Below are 22,639 nucleotides of genomic sequence, written 5' to 3' on the forward strand. Positions count from 1 at the left end.
CAGAAGACTAAGCTATGTTGGCTCTCAGCAGATACTGCAACTGCTGGAAAGAAAGAGAAGGTGCTGCTCAGAGAATGTGAGTGTGTGCCCTCCCCCAGCTGTCCTGGTGAAGGGGGAGTGATGCCCCCCATACAGAGATAGGGCTGTGGGGAGCCCAGGGCTGCGAGGGTCCCAGCAGGTAGCATGTGTGGCAGGGAGGGTGTGGTAGGGTCCAGTGGGAGCTGACACAGAAGCAAGGCGGAACCCACATGGCTCAACTTACCAGGTCTTACTGTTTTTTCGCTATTACCAAAAAGTTTGAGAAAAAAAATAAATGGCATGTTGAGTGGCCGTTTGTACCCTTTGCTTCTGAGACTTAGGTTTTTGTTTCTTTTAAGTTGATGTGTTCAACTTCAGTTGTAATCAAAATACAAAAAAGCATAAAGAGAAGCAAAGCGTGTTTACCTGGCAAACCGGAAAGATTTTCTACATTTGCTTCCTTATTTGCTGGGTGGATGTATTACAGGCCGATGCCCAGTGCCCACACTGCAGGGAAAGGGGCCCCTGGCTACGTGGAGGATCACAGTCAACAAAGGCCTTAAAAACACGCAGACCCACCAACAGCCATTCTGCTCCTTAGACAGTTTTAAGGAAAAGAATCATGGCTAAGCCCAAAGACATAAAGTAATTAACTGTTAATAACAACAGCAACAACATAATGGAAACAATCTGAACATCCCATAAAGACACCAATATGTTATGCTGTGTATATAAATCTATACAATGGTAGGCAAGCATTAGAAATGTTACTGTGGAAAAATAACTAACGATATGAGAAATGTTTACTATATATTGTTTTATAAAGAGATATACTGTAGAAAAATACACATTTAAATTCACAAAAATGTTAACCATAGTTGTATCTGTAGACAGTAAACTTCTGAACAGAGAGTGTCTTATGCCTTCATGGGATCCCTAGTATCTAGCACAATGCCCAGCCCAGAGCAGGTACTCAATGAACATTTATTAAAAGAATGAATGAATGAATGAATGAGAGAATTAGTTTCTCCATGTTGTCAGGCAGGGTATTTCTACTTTCTTCTTCATGCTTTTCTTTATTTTCCCAATTTTTCTCTATCAGTGATGCATTTACTCTAGTAATTTAAAAACATACTAAAAGAAACTAAATACTTCTAAATGAATCAGAAACATCCTATTAATTCTGTGCCTCTCGTGTTAACAAGAATGACCTCCCTGTGGGGCATCCACCCACACTTTGGAGGTGGGAACAAACAGAAAAGTGGTAGAGGGCACGAGCTCCGGACCCCTGGGACCTACCGATGATGTAGGAGAGGATTAAGTTCCAGCCGGTGATAAAGGCCCAGAGCTCTCCAACGGTGACATAGCTGTAGAGGTAAGCTGAGCCCGTCTTGGGGACCCGAGCACCAAACTCGCCATAGCACAGGCCAGCCAGCACCGAGGCCAGCGCAGCGATCAGGAAGGAGATGACAATGGCAGGGCCTGCATTCTCACGGGCCACAGCTCCAGCCAGGACGTAGACGCCAGCACCCAGTGTGCTGCCCACCCCGAGGGCCACCAGATCAAAAGTGTTCAGGCAGCGAGACAGCCGCGTCTCCTCCCGGCTACAGTCCACCACCTTCCGCCGCAGCATCTGCTGCCCAATGTTGAGCAGGACTTTGCACCCCATGTTGCTGTTCAGAGCTGTTGAAAAAGAACAAAGATGTTTCCTGATTGCTCCTCATTTCACCCATTACTCTAATCTTATCACATTATGGAAACACAGACAGTGATCAGGTCCTTCATAATCATTTCCTGCTAAAATGCTTTAATTCGTAGAATTCCACCATCAATTGTCAGAAGCACGCAGACTTCTCCAGTTTCACCAGCACATACAGAATTAACCCAGCAGGCCAAAAGATACAGATGACTTCATTTCGAGGTCTCTGAGCTCCCACGTTTGTAGCAGGTCCTCTTAATGGAGACTCTTCCATGGGTGGAAATTATGCAGTAGAGGAAACACACATTAATGACATTGTTCCTACACTCAGTCATCAGATAATACACCAGGAAAAACAAGGTGTTAGTTCAAGTATGCTGTAATAGAAAGCAAACCAAACCATATCTTAATTTCATTACTAAATTAAATTATTAAATTATTAAAACTCAGAGGCCCTGAATAGCAATAATAATGTTTTTTTAGATCTTTCTAGGATCCCCTGAGGGTAAGGAGCAAATTGTTTTCACTTTTAAGGTAACACAGAGGTAGGTCGAAGCAGAAAAATGTTGAGTTATTACAAGTGAGGGCTCTTCGTCACTGTTACTACTACAGGAAGCACTTTTCTTCTGGGCTGAAATGTCAGCCCAATGTGCTCTGTGGTATATGATATCTATGCATATCTGATATGCTCTTGGGCACTTATCATGAGAGGACATGTATTCATCCATCCCACCCTCACATGGGACATGCCCCATTAGGGCCCAGGACACCTTGTGCCTTGTGGGATGGCTCTGAGATTGCTTTCCTCCAACCTACGGGCCCACCTTGCCTGACCAGATGCGACAGGTGAGCCCTTGGCAAGGACAGGCCAGCAGCCACCCTCAAAAAGGGGGAGCTTTGCTCCCCACATCTGAAGGGAAGAGACTTCCTTCCACAGAGTCCAGGATGGAAGGGTGGGGGTGGGAAAACAGATAAACTCTTCAGTGGAGAAACCCGAGGACCACCGCCTGCGGCCGGTGACCGAGGCCAATAACAGTGACAGTCATGTTGGCAGAGCGATGTGATGAGAGGGGCACTTCATCTCCACAGTCTTTCCCCCAAAAACCCACAGCCCCAGGCTAGCCATGGGAAAACCACCAGACACATCCTGTTCTACAAAATACCTGACTGGTTCTGTCAAGGTCATCAAAAACTAGGAAAGTCTGAGAAATGTCAGAGCCTAGAGCAGCTAAGGAGATGTGAGGACTAAATGCAATGTGGGATCCTGTATGGGATCCTGGAACAGAAAAAGGACACCTGGGGAAAATGAGGGAAACCTGAATCAAATATGGATGTCAGTTAGTGACAGCGCATCAATATTGATTGTAACCAATGTACCCACCAAAGTAAGATACACGTTCCTAATGGGAAATGGTGAGGGGCACATGCAAGCTCTGTACTCTTCACAATTCTTCTGTAAATCTAACACTATCCTAAAACAGAGTTTATTTTAAAAATCTAAGACAAAACAACAGCATGTGCACAGATATGCTATCGTCATGACTTTTGGCTACTAAGGTACACACAAAAAATCACCAATTATTCATGTTGATCATCAGTTGGTATTTATTGACCTAACTTAGCTGCAATTAAATCACTTGAGATAACAAGTCTAGAAAAGTCCGTGCCTAACGACTTGAACACTTCCCTGCCTGCCCACACCTTTGCACCCTCAGCTGCCGTGCGGGCGCAGTGCAGCAGGGCCTCCCCACACTGCAGCTCAGGGCCCCTCGGCAATGGTCGCATCACTGATCAGCTCCAGGTCGTGCAGCAACTGGGGGTGGTGCCTGCTCTGTTTTATCTGACAGGCCAAGGGAAGAGAATAATCTCAAGACTCATAAAATTTTGAGCTAGAATGGGGAATAAAAATCATCTGATCCTATCCCTTTGTTACATAGATGGGGAAAACAGCTCAGAGAGCCAAGTGTCAAACAGGGTCACAGGCTCTGCAGGCGCAGTCCTCCTCTGGGGTTCCGGCGGTATCACAGGTAGGAAGGAAATGATATCATGGTGTAGCAGGTGGGGCAAAGTGGGGAGGAAATGAGGAGGGAGCGCTGCTTGTGGAACAGTGATGGAGTGGGAAAATCAGACCCCAGAGTTTGAGAAGAGCAGGAAAAGGGCCCCTGAGGCCAAGAGAAGAGCAAGCAGAGAGATGGATGGCTTCCCAGGTTGCTTTCAGCAACACAAGGGACTGCTTCAGCAAGCTGTCGTGCCAGAGCAGTTCTGAGGTGTCTCAGCAAGACAGGGATGCCCGCGGCTTCCTAGGCAGTTAAGTGAGAGCCTCCGAGTGGCACTAGGGAGGAGGAGGAGCAGGAACCAAGGACCTAGTGCTGCTGGGACCCCAGGATCTGCAGGCTCAGGGAGTGATTTCTCCTGGAAATGCCTTTTTCTTTTCTTCCTTTTGGGGAATTAGCCAGATTTATTCAAGTCAAATTGCAAAGCACAACAAAGCGTTTAGTAAACAATTGCGTGGATAGTAAGTTGGAAGGGAAAATGCAACATTGCAACATAGCCCTCAGCTGAAAAGCCTGTGCTGGGAGATGTGCAAAAATTGCTGCAAAGTCACTTCTCAATATCCCTTTTGGCAGGGAGGGAGTTGTTTAAGTAGACGGAGCCTTGAAGAGAAACAGTGTGTGAAAGCTCTTGTTTCGGATCTGGCTGGGAAATGTGGCTAGGGGATGCACAGACAGTGCCTGCCTGCTCCCAACCTCTCCCAGATGTCACTTCTGCTCAAGAATAAGCAGATTCTCTCCATAAAACACTAAAGGCCAAGTGCAAGGGAAAGACAAAGCTACTCAATAGCATTTTCTTTCCTAGGCCTCACAGGATAACATAACCTAAGCGCGCCCAGAAGGTGAGAAGGGGTCGCCCTGCCTTTCTCTGTCCTGGGCTTTTCAGGAGGGCTATTTCCTGTTTGCACTCCTTTCTCAAAAACGTGCTGTTGTCCTAGGCAGAACCAAAGCCACAAGAGGAACCAAACGGATTCTTGGCAAGGAGCGCACCAGAGCCCAGACACACTCCAGTTACATAGTTCTGGGCCTCTGTAGAACGGAAGGCGAATGTGAGCCGGCTGCTCGCATAAGAGGACAAATGACGCCCATGGAGGTGCGCAGATGCAAAGCCTATGTGCACACATGCACGTATGTCACCACAGCACAGATCACTGCTGCCAGTTGAAAACCCACTCAAAGAACCAAGCAACTTATGCTGGGGGGACCTCTGCACCCCCTTCAAAATGAAGGGGCAGGTTATTAAATTACTGTAAGCTTAGATACAGATAACAGTTTTCTAACATAATGTGAAAAGGGACTTTCTGGTGAGACACCTGTGCACAGCTGCAGCTCATTTCCCCTGCATAGGTACGCAGCGGCCCGTTTTATTCGGGTATAGTTCTTGGCCTGTTTCCCCCGCACCAAGCCCAGGGAAGTGCTGGAGGGAAGTGCTTGGGTCTCAGTGGGGTGGGGTGGGGACAGCTGGGACCCCTACAGGAGATTACTTTTACCTTGGTTACTTCTTAAGTATTGGTTGCTATCTAGAGAGAGGGCAAACTCAATTCCTTTGGAAGACACTGGAACAAAGATGCAGCCAACTGCTGCTGAGAAGCCCAGGGCTGATAATCTGGAGAATGTAAATGTCTCAGGCTAGGTGTTCATTCCTACTTCCCAGGGTAGGAGAAAATGAGACACTTACTCTGTCCTGGGTTTATTTTAAGAAATATCCTGTCTCCTTGGAAGTAATGCAAAAACCTGTTCTCCAAGTGGTTTTATCTGTCAGCATTTCGTACACATTATACCAGCTCTTAACTCATGCCAGGACTCCAAAGCTGGTTGTTCAACCAATAGTGAGGCTGCACGAAGCTACTCTGCACAGACTTAGTCTAACCATTCCAACCCCAGCAAGCAAAGTCAGGTTGGTAGAGACTTCCTGCTGTTGGGGTTTACACAGAAAGTTGCCAGAATACTTTGAGAGCATTACCTGGAAATTAGGTGGGGAGGAATTTATACAACAGTTGATGCCTCCTTTTATTTGAGGGTTTGATGGAAATCTTGCAACCCCAAGGGTCTCGGATCCATCTTGCTCCCTGTCATTTATTATCAAAGAACACTTACCTGAGGGGTATCCTCAGAAAAGCACGTTTCCCACAGGAATTCTAACTCTGCATTCTATTCTAGTAACCACTACATAACACCAGGAGTAAAATGACCCAGTGAGTCAGAATTTGAGATAAAGACTCTCTTATGTTCTATTTTAAAGATTTCTGATACAAGTGAGCAGGGTGAATGGTGTGACGTTTTCACCCTTGAATTTAACGGATCATTCCACCACTGATACATTCCAGCTTAATGGCTTCCTTGGGGGCCAGGAGGAGTCAAAAGCAAGCTGTTATACTACACTCGGAAATGCCCTTCTTTCAAGAAAATCTTCATCTTGGGATCTTTAAGAAGCCAATGCTTTTAGCTTCCCCTTTCAGTGGCCTTCAGAATGGCCAGGCCCCAGTCGACCCCTTTCTCCAGGCACCTGGTGGGAGCCATCCAGAGGAAAATCTTTCACCCTCACAGGAGAAAGACTGTGGTCTACGTTTGTATCAGGCTAAGGAATCTCTGTCTTTATTAGGGTGGTAGCACTATTATAGGATATCATGAATGGGTGGGCATAGTCAATGGCGTCTTTTCAGCTTTCCTCAACAAGAGTGGCTGGTCAACCTCATGGCTGGCATGTGGGCAGCTGCCCAGCAGTCAAGGAGTGTTCCAGACTGAGTGTGCACAGAAGGGGCAGGGCTCACACAGCTGAGTGAGCTGCAGCCACAGGTGGGAGAAAGGGATGCTGGCCACGATGAGAGAGGACGTGGAGTCTCAATGACAAGGGCAAAACCTGTGTGGAAGGAAGTGATCTCAAAGCAGGATCCACTTCCCCCCAGATGTTAGGAGGCCCAGGTGCAAGAACTTACATTTTTAAAAACAAGTCAGATCAGATGGGACTAGCGGACACTAAGGATGGAGACGGAAGGAGGTAGGCATGGTGTTACAAAAAAAGAGGTAAGAAAGAGACAGAACTGAACACGGTCTTGAGAAGGAGCAATGGAGGTCCCTTAACAGGCAGAAAGAGACTCAGAACAGAAAAGGAAATTAACCGTGGTCAGTGCCTAAGACCATCAGAGGACAGGTCATAACTGACCTAACATGGACTCATTAATCCCAGGTGAACTGAGCCTGGTACAATGGTAGACCACAGTCTTTCTCCTGTCATCAGAAGCCACTGCCAATTTGGGCGTGAGGGGCAGGGAGCAGATAGGAGGATTGATCTTAACAAGTTTAGTACATATCAAAGGGAAAACCCCTATTCATAAACATTCAATTCACGTACAATGTATAGAAGACTGACAAATAGAGACTAGCATAATTGGGAAAATCATGAGTAACATGCTCACAAATGTTGAATACAGTTTAACATCATTCTGGATGTTAACATGATGTCACTAAGAGAAGTGGAAAAAATGAGAAAAACCCTTCCTGTCCAAGAGTAGGAAAAATTATGAATAACTTATAATAAAATATGACAAAATAATGTAGCCATTAAGAATGTCTTTCTAGACTATGTATGGACAATGAAGAAATGTTCATGACAGGTTCACAGAAAAATACTACAAAAGTATATATTTTTGGATAAACAAAGTACATATGTATTCTTTAAATGCCAGATAAAAAGTATATCAAAATATTCGTAGCAGTCATTTTACTATTCACTATCATAATACTTTTCAAAATTCTCTTTAAAAATTCTATTTTATTTTTATCATAAAAAAAAACACATACAATCTTTCCAAAGTCATTCTGCATTGCAGAAGGCATGTTCACCTACGGGGAGTACAGGCAGAGAATACCTTTCACTGTGCAAAGCGTCACTAAAGACTACATGAACTCGGCCAGGCGCGGTGGCTCACACCTGTAATCCCAGCACTTTGGGAGGCCGAGGTGGGTGGATCACCTGAGGTCAAGAGTTGGAGACCAGCCTGGCCAACATGGTGAAACACCATCTCTACTAAAAATACAAAAATTAGCTGGGCGTGGTGGTAGGCGCCTGTAATCCCAGCTACCCGGGAGGGTGAGGCAGGAGAATTGCTTGAACCTGGAAGGCGGAGGTTACAGTGAGCCGAGATCACGCCATTGCACTCCAGCCTGGGTGACAACAGCAAAATCTGTCTCAAAAAAAAAGACTACATGGGCTCATTCGAAACCAGCCTGGGCCACATGGCAAGACATCATCTCTACAAAAAATCTAAAATTAGCCGGGCACTGTGGTATGCATCTGTGGTCCCAGCTACTCAGGAGGCTGAGCCAGGAGGATGGCTTGAGCCCAGGAAATCAAGACTGCAGTGAACCGTGATCACACACCGCACTCCAGCACTCCAGACAGAGGGAGACCCTGTTTCAAAAAAAAAAAAAAAAAGACTAAATGAGCTCCACGACCATAAGAAAATTGAATTGGAGAGAGTAAATCAAAGAATCAAAAGTATGAGGATGGGAAGGGTGGTTCAAAATTATGCAGCTTAAAAAAAAAACCAATCGTCCACTTGTGCAGTGAGCGGCAGAGAAAGAAACAACGGCATGGTGCAAGGCCCCAGTCTCACTGGGCAGCGGCTCTGCCTACAGTGAAATACGACTTCTGAGCTTGGACTCTTTTAAAGGCCCTGGGGTCTACATCTGGCTGACCCCAGGCAGCTAGTGACACGCTGAGGATATAACTAAATTCCACCCAAAGTGACTGATCCCATGCCTGTTATCTGCAAAGCACTGTGACAACTGGGGTTTAAGAGAAATGGGCAAACCCCCAGTCCTTATTCTTGGAAAGCACAGAGTGGTGGGGTGGGGTGGGGGGTGCGAGGCTATGAACATACACTCCTGGAGCACTAGGGTCCCAAAGGAGAGTGTGGGACAAAGAAAAGGTCTGTCTCAAAAGGCCACTACTTTCATGGGGGAAAAAAGGTGGCCTTCCATCAAGAAGTACAGAGGCACAGAGCCATCTGGACACTTCCATATATCGAGCTGGAGGCCTTGGTCATAAAGACACTTTACACTCTTCTAAAATCCACAAGCTGCAGGCAATGTGACTGCTCAAGTCTGGCACAAGGGGGCCCAAGGGCCAGGGTGATGACTCAACCAGGGGTTTCAGTCCTTCAGGCCTCCATGACTTCACAATCAGAAAGCCTGAGAGCCCTGCCTCCCCGCCACGCGCTTCTGCCTACTGACTCAACAGGCTGATGGCAGAAGTTCCCAGGGACCTCTGAGGTCCCATAGACAAAGTTTACAGCCCACCACTCTAAGTCTTACAGCAAAAGCAACATTACACGGAGAGGGGTGGGGAGGAGGCAGGGATCAGAGGTTCCGCAGGAGGAGGGAGAGGGGTGGGGAGGAGGCAGGGATCAGAGGTTCCCCAGGAGGAGGGAGAGGGGTGGGGAGGAGGCAGGGATCACAGGTTCTACAGGAGGAGGGAGAGGGGTGGGGAGGAGGCAGGGATCACAGGTTCTACAGGAGGAGGGAGAGGGGTGGGGAGGAGGCAGGGATCACAGGTTCTACAGGAGGAGGGAGAGGGGTGGGGAGGAGGCAGGGATCACAGGTTCTACAGGAGGAGGGAGAGGGGTGGGGAGGAGGCAGGGATCACAGGTTCCACAGGAGGAGGGAGAGGGGTGGGGAGGAGGCAGGGATCACAGGTTCCGCAGGAGGAGGGAGAGGGGTGGGGAGGAGGCAGGGATCACAGGTTCCGCAGGAGGAGGGAGAGGGGTGGGGAGGAGGCAGGGATCACAGGTTCCGCAGGAGGAGGGAGAGGGGTGGGGAGGAGGCAGGGATCAGAGGTTCTACAGGAGGACAGAGTGGGGGAGAGGCGGGGACATGCGGGGAGGAGAGGACATGAGGCTCTACCACAGGTGCCATTCCCTGGGCTGAGCAGCCACCAACTGCAGAACAGCTTCCAGGCACAGTGGGGAAGTTGCCCAGCCAAGAACAACTGCCAACAGAGGCCCCAATGCAGGCATGGCAAAGACCACAGCATCGGGCGTCAGCCAGGTTAAAGCAACTCGGGAGCGCCGGGATCCCACCCACTCACACCACGAAGAGGCCCAAACAAATAAACAAATAACCCACAGGCCGAAAGTAGACAATGCTGTCTCAGGAAGGAACCCAGTGCGATCTTTACAGCGTGAATCTGTTGCTGAAATGGTTTGCAGTCAATAAACCGTTTTCAACTTTTAATGTCATGAGAAAACATCAAGTCCAAAAGAACATAATATAATACCAATGAGTACGTATGTGGATGTAAAATCCTAAAATATTAACTGAGATTATACATATGTTTTTGTTGTTATTTTCTTCTTTTCCATCATTTGCTGTGTAGTCTAGAATGACATGTCACGTTTTCAATGAGAAAACAATAGTAATAACTAAAAACACCTAACATCCTGGAGCACCAGCCAAATGAAAGTCCTTTACATAGTTTACTTCATCTTTTCGCCCGCTTATCAGCTAGGCAATACTTTGCATTCTAGAGACAAAGAGACGCAGGCTTGATTACAACTCAGTAATTCTCAATGCTGGTTGCACATTAGAATCATCTGGGGAGATTTTTTAAAGTAATAATGCCTGGCCCCAGCACAAATCAAATAACTTCTATAACATTCTCCCAAGGAACGTCCCCAAGGGTATTTGACCAATGAAAGGTGCAGTTGGGGTTCAAGTCTCACTGCCTCCAAAGCCTTGAACTGCTCTTTGAATTAGATCAACAAATTCTGGGGAATGGCATGGCGGCGAGGGCAGTGGGGAGAGGGTGTAAAATACAGAAGAGGGCACAGATGGCACTGTGCCCTGTTGTAGGGGGCACAGGTGACATCACACCTGCCTCATCGGGGGGGGCCAAGCTCTTCCCACTGACTCAACTCGGCCCCCTCAAGATGCTCCCCCAGGGCAAGGGCTGCATCCTGATCATCCTTCTATGCCCCTGGCACCTAGCAGGCACCAAATAGTATTGACAGGACCACAGCACACGCAGCAGTCAGTAATCACCAATGACCTGAAATCCAGGAAGCTAACAGGGCACCCACTTTTGTCTCAGGTAATCATCACCATGACCATCAACAACTTGTGAGGGTCTTTCTATCAAAAGAGATCTTATTAGCTGAATACTGAATGGTTTCATTCACCAACGAATAAATTTGTTTCTCTAAATGAATATAAATATAAAAAGATGCTAGTTACAGATTGAAATCTAAAGCAACAGTCTTGTCTAGGAAGCCCTCTCCAAGCCCGTCTCCTCACAGGTAACCTCTGTCACAGGCTGCACCCTCTGCCCACCCCCTTCACCCCAATCAGACTATCGCCCCCATGCCACTGTGGGGACCAGCTCAGGTCCCTACCACTCTTCCTGTCCAGGTTTCCATAGGCCCAAATTCATTGTGTTCAACAAGGCACAACGTCAAGGTCTCTGTTTCTACGTGTGTAAAATGGGGATGGACAGTCCTGCCACTGCAAGGTGCTGTGAGGCTCACATGAGACAATGTACTAGGAAACGCCCAGAAAACAGAACTCGCTGCTCTTCAAATGCAAAGAACCATCAGCATCACCCCATGAGTAGCTATTAATTCCTCATAATAATATTTTTCTTTTAAATCCCAATTACAACCTGTTGGTCACCTGTCTCTGCCTCACAGAAGCAGAGGGCAGACAATCCCCATCAGCTTAAGGTTCCCGTCACCAGGGTTTCCCTTCATCGAAGGCTTTGCCACAGTCACTGTAAGTACCACCTACTCCACTCAGCTCAAGTCTTCCAATTCTGTTTACTCAAGTCAAAGATGACATAAAAAACGAGAAGCCAGTGGAAAAGCTATCAAGGACATCTTCACAAAAACCAGAGAACACCCGAAAAGCGTTTCCTCCTGAAGCCAGCAGGATGAGTGGAGAGTTGATGTCTTTCGACGTGTTTCCATCATCACTCGGGAGGGCGGTGCTTCATCAGGAGAGACGCCCACGCCCTGTGTGCAGAAATGTGTTACAACAAAAACAGGCATCCTATCCTATCCTATTGGAGCCAGGGCTCCTCTGACACATGCCTTTTCATCACACTTGGGCAGCATGGAAAGAAAACATCAGTCTGCACACCCTGTGGGCAGGTCCGCAGGGAGACTCTCCACTGCCTCGCAAGTGCAGCGTCAGTGAGCCAAAACCAACCAGGGAGCTGGCCCTACACAGTGGGAGCTTCCACGAAACAGGCTTTAAGTTCCCTGCCGGCACTGCATTCGGGCCTTGGAAATGGCTATGGAACTGGCTCTCACATCTCAGAAGAAACTTGTTCTTTAAACAAATTTATTCATCTATTTAAAAAGAAATGTTTTAAACAAAGTTCCCCCAAGATTAGAACACTGGCACTTTAATTTTCTGAGCCTCTAAGGTTTCCTGGGAGTTAAATTAGTTTTCTTTCCCTCCTTCTAAATATTTCCTCTTCCAAAAGCAAAAGGAGAATCAGCATTGCAAACGAGAGCAAAGCAGAGGGTTCCATGCCAACCTCACTTAATTTTCACTGGACATTCACAGACTGATATTTTCCCACTCACTCATTTATTCACTCAACAAACCTTTAATAAACCCAGGCAGCCCACCAATTCACACATAGGCCTGGGAACACCTTAATCCACAAACTCCTGGAAATTTTCACTTCTCCCCCAGTCTCCCCACCATCACGAGCAACTTTTTTTGTGAAAAAAACTTGGAACTCCTAGAAAATTCACTGGTTCGAGAGGAGACAAAGAAAAGCTATGGACAATGGGGCACAGCCCAGGAAATGACCTGAAGAACAGCCTCACAGTGAGCGGGGCCTGCTAGAAACAGCCAACATCACACAACACCAGCTCCACGCCACACACATGCACTGCTGCATTAAATCCCCACAAGGAAGCAATCGAGTCACAATTGCTAATCCTCTTGTAAGAATAAGAGCGCGGAGTGTAGCTGGCAGATTATATTGCCTGCTGTCACGTAACTTGTAATAGTGAAGCCAGGATTTGAACCCAGGTCATCTAATTCCTGAAACCCTATTCCCTGCCAGGTGCCAAACTGACTCAACTTTGACCAAGCTCATTCTCCCTGCTGCCTGATAATTCTTACTTTATTTGTTACCCTGTCTGAAATCCTACAAATATAAAAGAGTCATGAGTTAAGTGACAACCTCTTCTTAAATGTGATACCCCTGTAAAAATGAAGCCCATTATTATTCATGCCGTGGAGTGAATCAACGTAATCCATCCACTTCCCATCCAGCCAGCTGCTAGCCAAGACCCGCTGGCTGTGAGGTAACAGGAACTTTATCTGGAACTGAGGAAAAGTGGGTAATTTTGGCTGCAGGACCCAACTGGGGCTTCGGCGGAAAGTTGTGGAAAGGATACAGATAGCAGAGGCCTGGAAAGGGTATGTGGAAGGAAGTGGCAGATAAAGCAGATGGATTACGTGTTACATTAGAGAAAAAGTGTCAAAACAACATTATAGCAATCCTTAAAAAAAATTATAACATAAAAGTAAGTGTATACAAAGAATTGTAGTGCAGGAAGAAGTGAGGCATTTGTCTCTAGACAGAAGAAGATTATGAATGGTTCCTTCCATATTTCGACAATTTTTAAATAATGAGTATGTAATGCTTCTGAATTAAGGGAAAGAAAATCTCTTTTAATGAAATCAACAAAGAGGGAGAACAAAGGAAGGCATGAGGGTCCCAGGACAAGCCAAGCCCACCTCGAGTCTGTCTAGGAGCAGCTGATAAGCGGGTACACGGGGCTTCATTATGCTTTTCTCATTTGTGCATGTTTGGAAATTTCCAAAATTAAATGTAAAAACAAAGGACTTCGTCTGGGGCTGACCCAAAAAACACCGAAGAAACTCCACTACCTGCACCAAGTACCCTACTCCACAACCCCAGTGCCAGGACAGCCCCAAAATGCTGTAAGTGACAGCCACATGTTAACTAGTTAAAGCGTCTCTTATATGGGATTAGGTTGAGCCCTATGAAACTGTCAATATTCAGCCATATTTGATAATGACATAGAAAAACAGCCAAGAGTCACGGATGTGTAAAAGGCAGACCTGTCCTTAACTCTCCCGGTGGTGTCCTGAGACACTTCTCTGGGCCTAAGTCTGAATCAATGGCAAGTCAGACTGAAAAGCAACCCTCTCTCACCCGATAGCCTCTACCAGAAAAGCTGATATGAGTACCAAAGAACAAACTTAGGAGTAGTTCACAGGCTATTCAAAAGCTGGTGCTGTCTAAAACGTTAGGCACACACGGTTAGGAGCTATACATTGGAAGGAACGCAAGTGAATTTTGCGGTTCACCCCTTCCTTACCTTTTGACAGGTAACAGCCTCACTGGGGAGATGGAACCCATGCCCGCTGGACAACAGGTGGCATGTCAGTAACCAGGCGAGGCTGGCACGCTGGTCTGTGATCTGTGACTTGGGGCAGGGCAGGGTGGCCCCTTTAGGGGTCTTCAGTGGCCAGCTAAGGGATTTACACCTTTATTTAGAAGCAAAAGTTTTAAGCAAAGGAAGAGCATCCATAAAACATGATCTTGGGCGGACTAACCTGGTCTATGTAAGAAACACCAGAGGGGAAAAATACAGAGCACGAGGACTTCCAGCTTCTCAAGGTCCAGCCTTCTCCTTTTTGGTAGGAAATCAATATGCTTGCCTTACAGCACAATATTTTAATCCAACTAATATAACACCTTTGCGTAAGTAAATGCTGTGACCTTTCATATTGATCTATTTGTTCCCCGGTCCCTGTTTTATTCTCAAAGAGCCCTGACACACACATAAAACACACACCCGTAGTTACCATGGGGATTATCTACGCAGTTCATGTCATGCACAAGTAATTCCCACCAGGAAATGCCACATTTTATGGTAGGTCTTCCTGCCCTACTCACAACCACACCTTTTTAATGGTGACCAGAATTTCAGACACTCACTCCAGAAGGAACACACTTTTAATCTGACTTCTAATCTGAAAGGAATGTCACAGCCTCTTGGCCTGGCTGACCACCTTGCCTGTCTTCAGTCTTCAACAAGTACTGGTTGTACTTTTCTAATGAGGAGGCCTCCTCTTTACGTGGAGCAGACGTGCTAGTGGGCACTAAGAGAATAGCCTCTATCAGAGAGGAGAATGTGATTCAATTTACCTGAAATTCCTTTCAGGTATCTGGAAACAAATGGCCAATTGCCCGCATGCTCGCCTGAATGATCAAAGACCGGGAGAAAACCGTACCCATGGACCAGGAGGAAGCCAGCGAAGAACAAGGCAGCCCAGGATGCGGGACCAATGCTATTCCTTCCCACCGCATGAGAGTGCCAGAGGGGGTGAAGGGTGGAGTGGCCCTTTCAGCACACCACGTGGTCCATATTTTATCATCTGTCACAGGCAGTGCCACCTGCATTGCTTTCATCAAAGGCGCCAGACCAATACCATGACCACACACTGTCACTCTGGGGTGCCACCCCAACTTGACCCCGGAGCCAGCCCCTCAATATGCCAACATTCAACTCAAATGTTCCAAACCGGGCATAATCAAAATTGTTCCTTTTTTGGTTATGGCTTTGTGACAGTCAGACTCTACATTTTCACAGAATCAGGAGAAAAGGAGAGCACAGGTTACATCTATTGTTTGTTTGTTTTTTGAGATGGAGTCTTGCTCTGTCGCCCAGGCTGGAGTGCAGGGGCACCATCTCGGCTCACTGTAGCCTCCGCCTCCTGGGTTCAAGCAATCCTCCCACCTCAGCCTCCTGAGTAGCTGGGACTAGAGGCACACATCACCACACCCAGTTAATTTTTGTATTTTTTTAGTAGAGACGGGGTTTCACCATGTTGGCCAGGCTGGTCTTGAACAACCCCAAGTGATCCACCCACCTCAGCCTCACAAAGTCCTGGGATTACAGGTGTGAGCAACCATGCCCAGCCACTTCTATTGTTTTTTAAGGAATTCTTAAAGGCTGAAAAGAGACATTTAACATATGCCCCAAATAATATTCTCTGCAGTCTCCACTGCCACAGAAAAACCTACTGTAAGGACCTCTTGCCTGCTAAAAGTTCACTGACATGCCAGTCATCTGAGACCCAAGACCACATTTTCGTATACAAACAACATGACAAAACTGCAGTTAAATTCCAAGGCAGCTCACAAAAAGCCATTTAACCCACCTCGCTCCTAAAGTCGGACTGGGCACTCCGGAGCCACCCACCAGCCATTAGGGCCAGTGATGGCTCAGGGCATCCATGCCGGCTGCAAGGGTAAATGAGTCCTGTGGGGCTGTGACCCTGTAGAAGACTTAAAATCAGGGACGAATGTAGAAAAAAAATCAAGGAGCAAAATAATTTCTTATAAAAATAGATAGCAGATGGAAATCACTTTTCAACTCCCCCTTTCAAGGATTAAGGAAAGGTGACCTGTGCTGGGCTGGCTTGATGAGACAAGCAGCCATGCTGGGGAAGCCTCCGTGACAACCAACTGCAGATGGCTTCTGGGAGATGCAGGCAGCTGCTAGGAACTGCGAGTGGCCTCTGGGAGCGGACAGCAGCCTGCATGTCGGCCAAAAAGAGGCCAGGACTCAGTCCTACAACTAGAGAACCTGAATTCAGCCAACAACCTGAGGGAATGTGGAAGAGGACACTTCTCCAGTCAAGCCTCCAGATGAAAACCAAGCCCAGGCCAGCATCCAGACTGTAGCCCTGTGAGACCCCAAGCATAGGCCCCAGCTGAGCTCTGACTCCTGCTGATTCCTGGCCCACAGAAACATTGAGAAAGTAAGATGTGTGTTGTTTTAAGCCAGAGAAACAGATGACTAATAAATGGTCCAAACACTCTTGTGTGATAATGAGTGAACTGGTGTTCATTTGCTCACGGAATCCTTGGGGGGCTAAGAACCAGAGCAGCAACCTTTCTTTAATACATTGCTTCAATGGTGGGGATAACCACAACTTCGCCTGAAGCTATTTCGTCTTAATGGAGTCTGAATAATTTGAAAGTAATTTCCTCCTCCTGGAAAAATGGCATACATTAAGTAGCTGTTATTTCATTTTTTTAAAAATTGGGTGATCTTCCTTGGGCCATGGTCGTAGGAAGTTATGGGAGCTATAAAGATGAGACCACACATCGTCCCTGCCCTCAGAGTGCACAGTCTGGAAAGAAAGAAGCAAGCAAGTAACTGTTCACAATGATCGATCCATGCAACAACCACCTATTATGCACCTACTGTGTGCCCTCCCTCTTTGCAGAGGCTGAGGAAGAGCAGGGAACAGAACAGAAGAGAGAAGACAGAATGTGATAAACCAAACAACAAGTGTGGCCAAGACCGAAAGGCCTCCAGGAGATGTGGCACCTATGTTACCATCTGGCACCTGGCCTGATTCTCTTCAACAGGAAAAGATGACATCATGGCAGTGCCCAGTAAGCCATAAATTCCCCCAATTCAGACAGGGTTCAAGACTTGTGCCCCAACACCACCCAAGGGCTTCCCCTCACACCTTGATAATGCACTGCCCAGCCCAAGAAGTGGAAGACTCTGACTTAGGCTATTCACTCAGGTGTCAACGCCCAGCCCCAGTGTTAGGTAACACCGGAAGATGTTCTAAAATAGTCTGTTAAGACAGCAGAAACACATCTGACTGGGGTGGCGCGGGGAAGAATGCAGAATGAACTCACTCTAATTTAAGTCATGCTACTAATTAAGCACCTAAACAGGGAAGGAAAGAAAAGGGTGCTCAAGGCTCACACACCCCAACACACAGTGGCTTCTGGCCTGTGCAGAATGTCCTCCTACTTCCCTGCTGGCCAGCAGCTAATTTTACCCACCGCCTTTGGGAAGGTGCACCTGGTAATTCTGCACCTTTGTTTCTGACATTTACAAGGTTGTAGCAGCCTCATAAACAAGGTGCTTACTTATAGCCTAATCCTCCCCAGGAACTTGAAGCTTATGGGCAGCCCCTCCTTCCTCCTTAATTCTTACTTCAAGGCAGGCTGCTCAAAGTTGCTTACATGTGGCAAAGGTCACTGCCTATATCCCCCAGAAGTCCTTCTGATTAAGAACTCTGTGTGGGCTGCTGAGCCTAAGTATGTGTGCATTCCTAATATAGCCATAGTCTCAGAATTAACTATATGAACTGCTTCAAATGACTGTTAAGAATGTAAGAGAGTGGGAGACAAGTCAGGTGAGGGTCATTACACACACACACACACACACACACACACACTTTCCCTCAACTGAAGAGTTTTCCCTCTATTTTTTGTGATAAAATATCAATGATCATGATGAAGACTCCATACTCAGTAAACATTTTTAGTTTAATGGAAAAATGACCAGAGCAATTAGTTTAAAGTATTTTATAGTGGAACTCTTTTTCCCAAATGTTGGGAACAGGCCCCCAAATCTGGCCATAAACTGGCCCCAAAACTGGCCATAAACAAAATCTCTGCAGCACTGTGACATGTCCGTGATGGCCATGACGCCCACATTGAAGGTCGCTGGTTTACCGGAATGAGGGCAAGGAACACCTGGCCCACCGAGGACGGAAAACCCCTTAAAGGTGTTCCTAAACCACAAACATTATCAAGAGCGATCTGTGCCTTAAGGACATGTTCCTGCTGCAGATAACTAGCCAGACCCATCCCTTTGTTTCCCGTAAGGAATACTTTTAGTAAATCTATAATCTATAGAAATAATGCTTATCACTGGCTTGCTGTCAATAAATATGTGGGTAAATCTCTGTTCGAGGCTGTCAGCTCTGAAGGCCGTCAGCCCCAATTTCCCACTCCACATTCTATATTTCTGTGTGTGTTTCTTCAATTCCTCTAGCACCGCTGGGTTAGGGTCTCCGACCAAGCTGGTCTCGGCACCCAAACTACATCCTATGCCAAACCCAAATAGAAGAATCAGATAAAAATGAAGCTACTCATATTTAAAGAGAGTTAGGGGACAGACAGCCTCACTGGCCAGCCTTGACCGCCCCCCTGCCCCACTTGGCTCTTATGCCCACTTGGAATTAACTCTCAAGCTGCAAGGAACAGCCTGAAATACCACTGCCCTAGAGCAGATGGTTACAGCGCCTAAACCAAGAACGAGTTACAGCAGAATTCCTAAGTAAAAGGGAGAGAAAGAGGAGTAAGGAGAAGAGTGAGAAGAATGGGAGCAAGATGAAAAGTTCTGGGGCAGGAAGAAAACTGGAAGCAGCCCTTGACCTTGAGAAGTGCAAAGACTCCAAGAGTCACAGAGAGAAACATGGCAGGACGCATCACAGCCGCTGTGCTGCAAGCCAGTGCCCAGGAGCTGGGTGGCATACAGAGCACGAGACACAGCGCCCAATGTCCATGCCAGGAATGATGAGGGACAGCTCCAGGCTGATCCTTCCCCAGAGCCTACCCTGGTGACCAGGCCTCAGGGACGGAAGGCCTGGCCAGCCGCAGGATATGAAGAGTTCTGTCTGAAGGAAATGCAGGAATTTAAGGAACACACTAAAGTGAAAAGACAAGCTTGTTTTCTGCTGGGTCAATGGGTCTGGACAGGTAGCCACATGAGTCTGAAAAATTACAGCATTTGGAAATCTAAAAAAGAAGACAACTGGGGGTTTTAGTTGACAGTTAACTTAAAAAGTCAACAGACAACTAGCAGTCTAAATGAATAACATATTCTAGTACAAAACAGAATAACATATATTCTGCTGTCGTGCTGACAGGCAGACTGTACCTGGAATATGACGGGAAGCCTCACCACCTTCTCACCAGAGGACAGCCTCGATCTTGCAGCAAAGATGTCTTAGGAGGGATACAAGGAAGGTTTCAGAATCCTGAAAGGCAAGGAAGAGCCATCAGATATGTTCAGTTTCAACCTCAGAATCTCTAAGTCTGTGGCTGGTACAGTGAAAACGGATTCAGCTCAGCCCTGCAGCGGGAAGCACATGCCACCTTAACAGCAACTGAAGACAGGGTTGACGGCAAAGGGGCCCACCATGGGGCATCATCGGGGGAATTCAGGGAGAAGATGGAGAGCCAGACTAGATGCCCTCCGCACCAGAGATTCCACCGCTTTACCTCTGAAACTGACTCTCATATTTCAAAGAGGAAGAGAGAAAAGCGTCACACTGGCAATTTCCACAAATCTAGGGCACAGTCGTAGGCATGCAAAAGCTCTGAGGCCCCGGTCAGGGGCCATGAAGGGGAACGAGTCCGCTCCTGACACTGGTATTGACCAGCAAGGCCAGCAGGGGCAGAAAACCTTAGCTGGTGTCTTCTGAAAACACTTGGACTCCAATTCGTACAATCGAGAATTTGGTGATGGAGTTCTATGGGTACTATTAACAGCTGCCATGGCAGCACAAAGCATACATGTGCCCATAACACCAAGAGTCTCAGCATGGGCAGAAGGTTATCCTAAATCTGGGATGCAGGACCTTGTTGCCTTGGAATGGAATCGTGCTGGCCAGTGACTGGGAGTACCTGGTGTGAACACAGCCTGAGGACACGCTACGAAGAACCTCATAGATGCATGGCATATAAAGTCCTTTGTTTTCTAAATCTTACCATTTACACTCTGCACAGATTCTTGCACTCACCCAGGAGCTGAAGAGGTTTAATTAAGCTGTCTGAAATATGATTTGCACCTAATGTGAACCCAGACAAGATTATCATTACACAAAAAATGCACATAAAGATGCTAATCAACAGCTACAGTTTTATAACTTAGACAGCAGCAAACCAGATTTCCCACAATTGGAATCTTATTCTATTCCCACCTACGTCGTCTTTCATACATTGATATTTCATCCCACACTGATATTTCATTCCTTTTCACTTTCTATGTTGAAAATGTCAAACCTACAGAAGTTGAATGAATACTTACTCTTTATCTACACTTCCCAATATTTAATGTTTTGCCATATTTGCTTTATCCCTCTTTAGACAAATATATGCTTTCCTCATGACCATCGTGATAAGCAAGCTATAGCCACCATGACAACTGACCTCTACATATGTCAATAAGTAACTGCTAAGAATTACATTGTGTTACCAAACTGTAATGCCATGATCACACCAGTGGAACTGAACATTAATTCAACAGTATTTAAAACACAGTCCACAATCAAATGTCCCTAACTGTCAATTACTGCTATTTCTTGATGCTCTATCATGTACCATGAGAGCACCGAGAACAATGAAGGTTGATAAAGTCAGGCTCACAGCCCACCAGGAACACAGCATCCTGGTGCCCCACTGCAGGGTGGCTGCCAAGGGGCCATGATTGGGATTCGTAGTTTAAAAAGTTAACTCTGGAAAAAAAAAGGGGGGGTGCAGAATCTAGAAGGGAAACAACTGACAACATTTGCTGCGAGTGATAAAATTTGAGCTTTCAAGAAAAAAATGGGAATTTCAGAAAACTTGTATTCATCATCAAGATGTGGACAGCTCCCTAAAAGTTGAATTTTCTGATGACACTGGGGGTGATGTTAACAAATGGGATATTTTAAAAATATATGATGAAATGTGCCAGCATTTGGAAGATCCACGTAATTCAGTAAAACAGTAATTCAGTAAAACAGAATCCTAAATGTGCAGACTGATTTGAAGTGCAGGACAGACCCATTATTTTAGAACAAAGAGCTTACCGAGATGGCTTCAGATTCCACAGTGGAACCCACTATTGCCTGTGGAGTTTTAATGTAGTATCAAGAAAGAATATCTACAATTGCCTGAAAAGGCCACTAAAGTGTTCCTCCCTTTCTAGGTACATCCCTGTGAAGCCATATTTTCCTTATATACTTCAACTAAAACAACATGTCCAAACTGACTGAATGCAGAAGCACATATATGAATCCAGCTGCCATAAGCTAAACATTAAAGACACTGGCAAATATGTAAAACAATGCCACTCTTCTCACTGATTTTTTTTTTTGTTCTGGAAAATAGCTATTTTTCATAAAAATGTTACTTATAGTAACACAAAATGGGTTAATCCTTGTTATTTCAGGTAAATTAAGACATTTATTTCAAGTTGTTCTAAATTTTAATTTTTTTTTTTTTAGACAGGGTCTCACTCTGTCACCCAGGCAACAGAATGCAGTGGCACAATCTTGGCTCACTGCTGCCTCGACCTCCCTAGACTCAGGTGATTCTCCCACATCAGCCTCCCAAGTAGCTGGGACTACAGGTGCACACCACCACGCCTGGCTAATTTTTGTATTTTTTGTAGAAACAGGGTTTCGCCACATTGCCCAGGTTGGTCTCAAATTCCTCAGCTCAAGCAATCCACCTGCCTCAGCCTCTCAAAGTGCTGGGATTACAGAGGTATGCCACTGCACCCGGCCTAAATTTTAATTTCCAATTCATAAGTATTGATAGACACAACCCACATAAGCAAAGCTTCTTGGAGTCCTCCATACTCTTTAAGGGTGTCAGAGGGGTTCCAGACCCAACAGTTTGAGAACCACTGCTTGTAAGGTTGCCCAGTGAAATGAACACAGCCAAGCTTAATATATGCTCAACAGGAAGAACGCTGCTCTCCTGCCTCTTAGGCATGAATTCAGCAGCCTGCCGCAGTAACGCTTGCTCCAGTCATAGTCTCCTGTCGTGGTATAAAAGCAGTTAATGCTAAACTTAAAAGTCTAAAGAAAGGCATGCCATATGTTAAGCCAGGATGAACTCATCAGGATTAATGGGACTGGAATGCATAGCAAATAAATTCATTAACACTGCTTTTCTTTAATTCAAGAATGTTCCAACCAATTTATTGTAATTTTTGAGATTTGAAAATTCCTTTGTTAAAAGCAGAGTAATGCAATGCTACGCCTCAGACGTAAAGAGTTTAATTCC

The 22,639-nt window shown here is 46.2% G+C and overlaps 1 protein-coding gene across 3 annotated transcripts in view; it reads right to left on the reverse strand.

The window, feature by feature from the left end:
• Positions 1-22,639, reverse strand: part of SLC7A1 (solute carrier family 7 member 1) — an 86,874-nt gene that overhangs the window by 25,112 nt on the left and 39,123 nt on the right. For 2 of the 3 annotated variants that reach the window (XM_009426802.4, XM_016925116.4), the window contains exons 2-3: positions 19,521-19,620; positions 1,318-1,701 (exon numbers count right to left, since the gene is read on the reverse strand). In XM_009426802.4, coding sequence (XP_009425077.1) covers positions 1,318-1,687 — 370 coding nt within the window. In that variant the 5' untranslated portion in view covers positions 1,688-1,701; positions 19,521-19,620. The remainder of the gene's footprint in view (positions 1-1,317; positions 1,702-19,520; positions 19,621-22,639) is intronic. The other variant, XM_016925117.4, reaches the window with a different exon arrangement.

This window comes from Pan troglodytes, chromosome 14 (genome assembly GCF_028858775.2).
Source record: "Pan troglodytes isolate AG18354 chromosome 14, NHGRI_mPanTro3-v2.0_pri, whole genome shotgun sequence".
In the NCBI taxonomy this organism is placed as follows: domain Eukaryota; kingdom Metazoa; phylum Chordata; class Mammalia; order Primates; family Hominidae; genus Pan; species Pan troglodytes.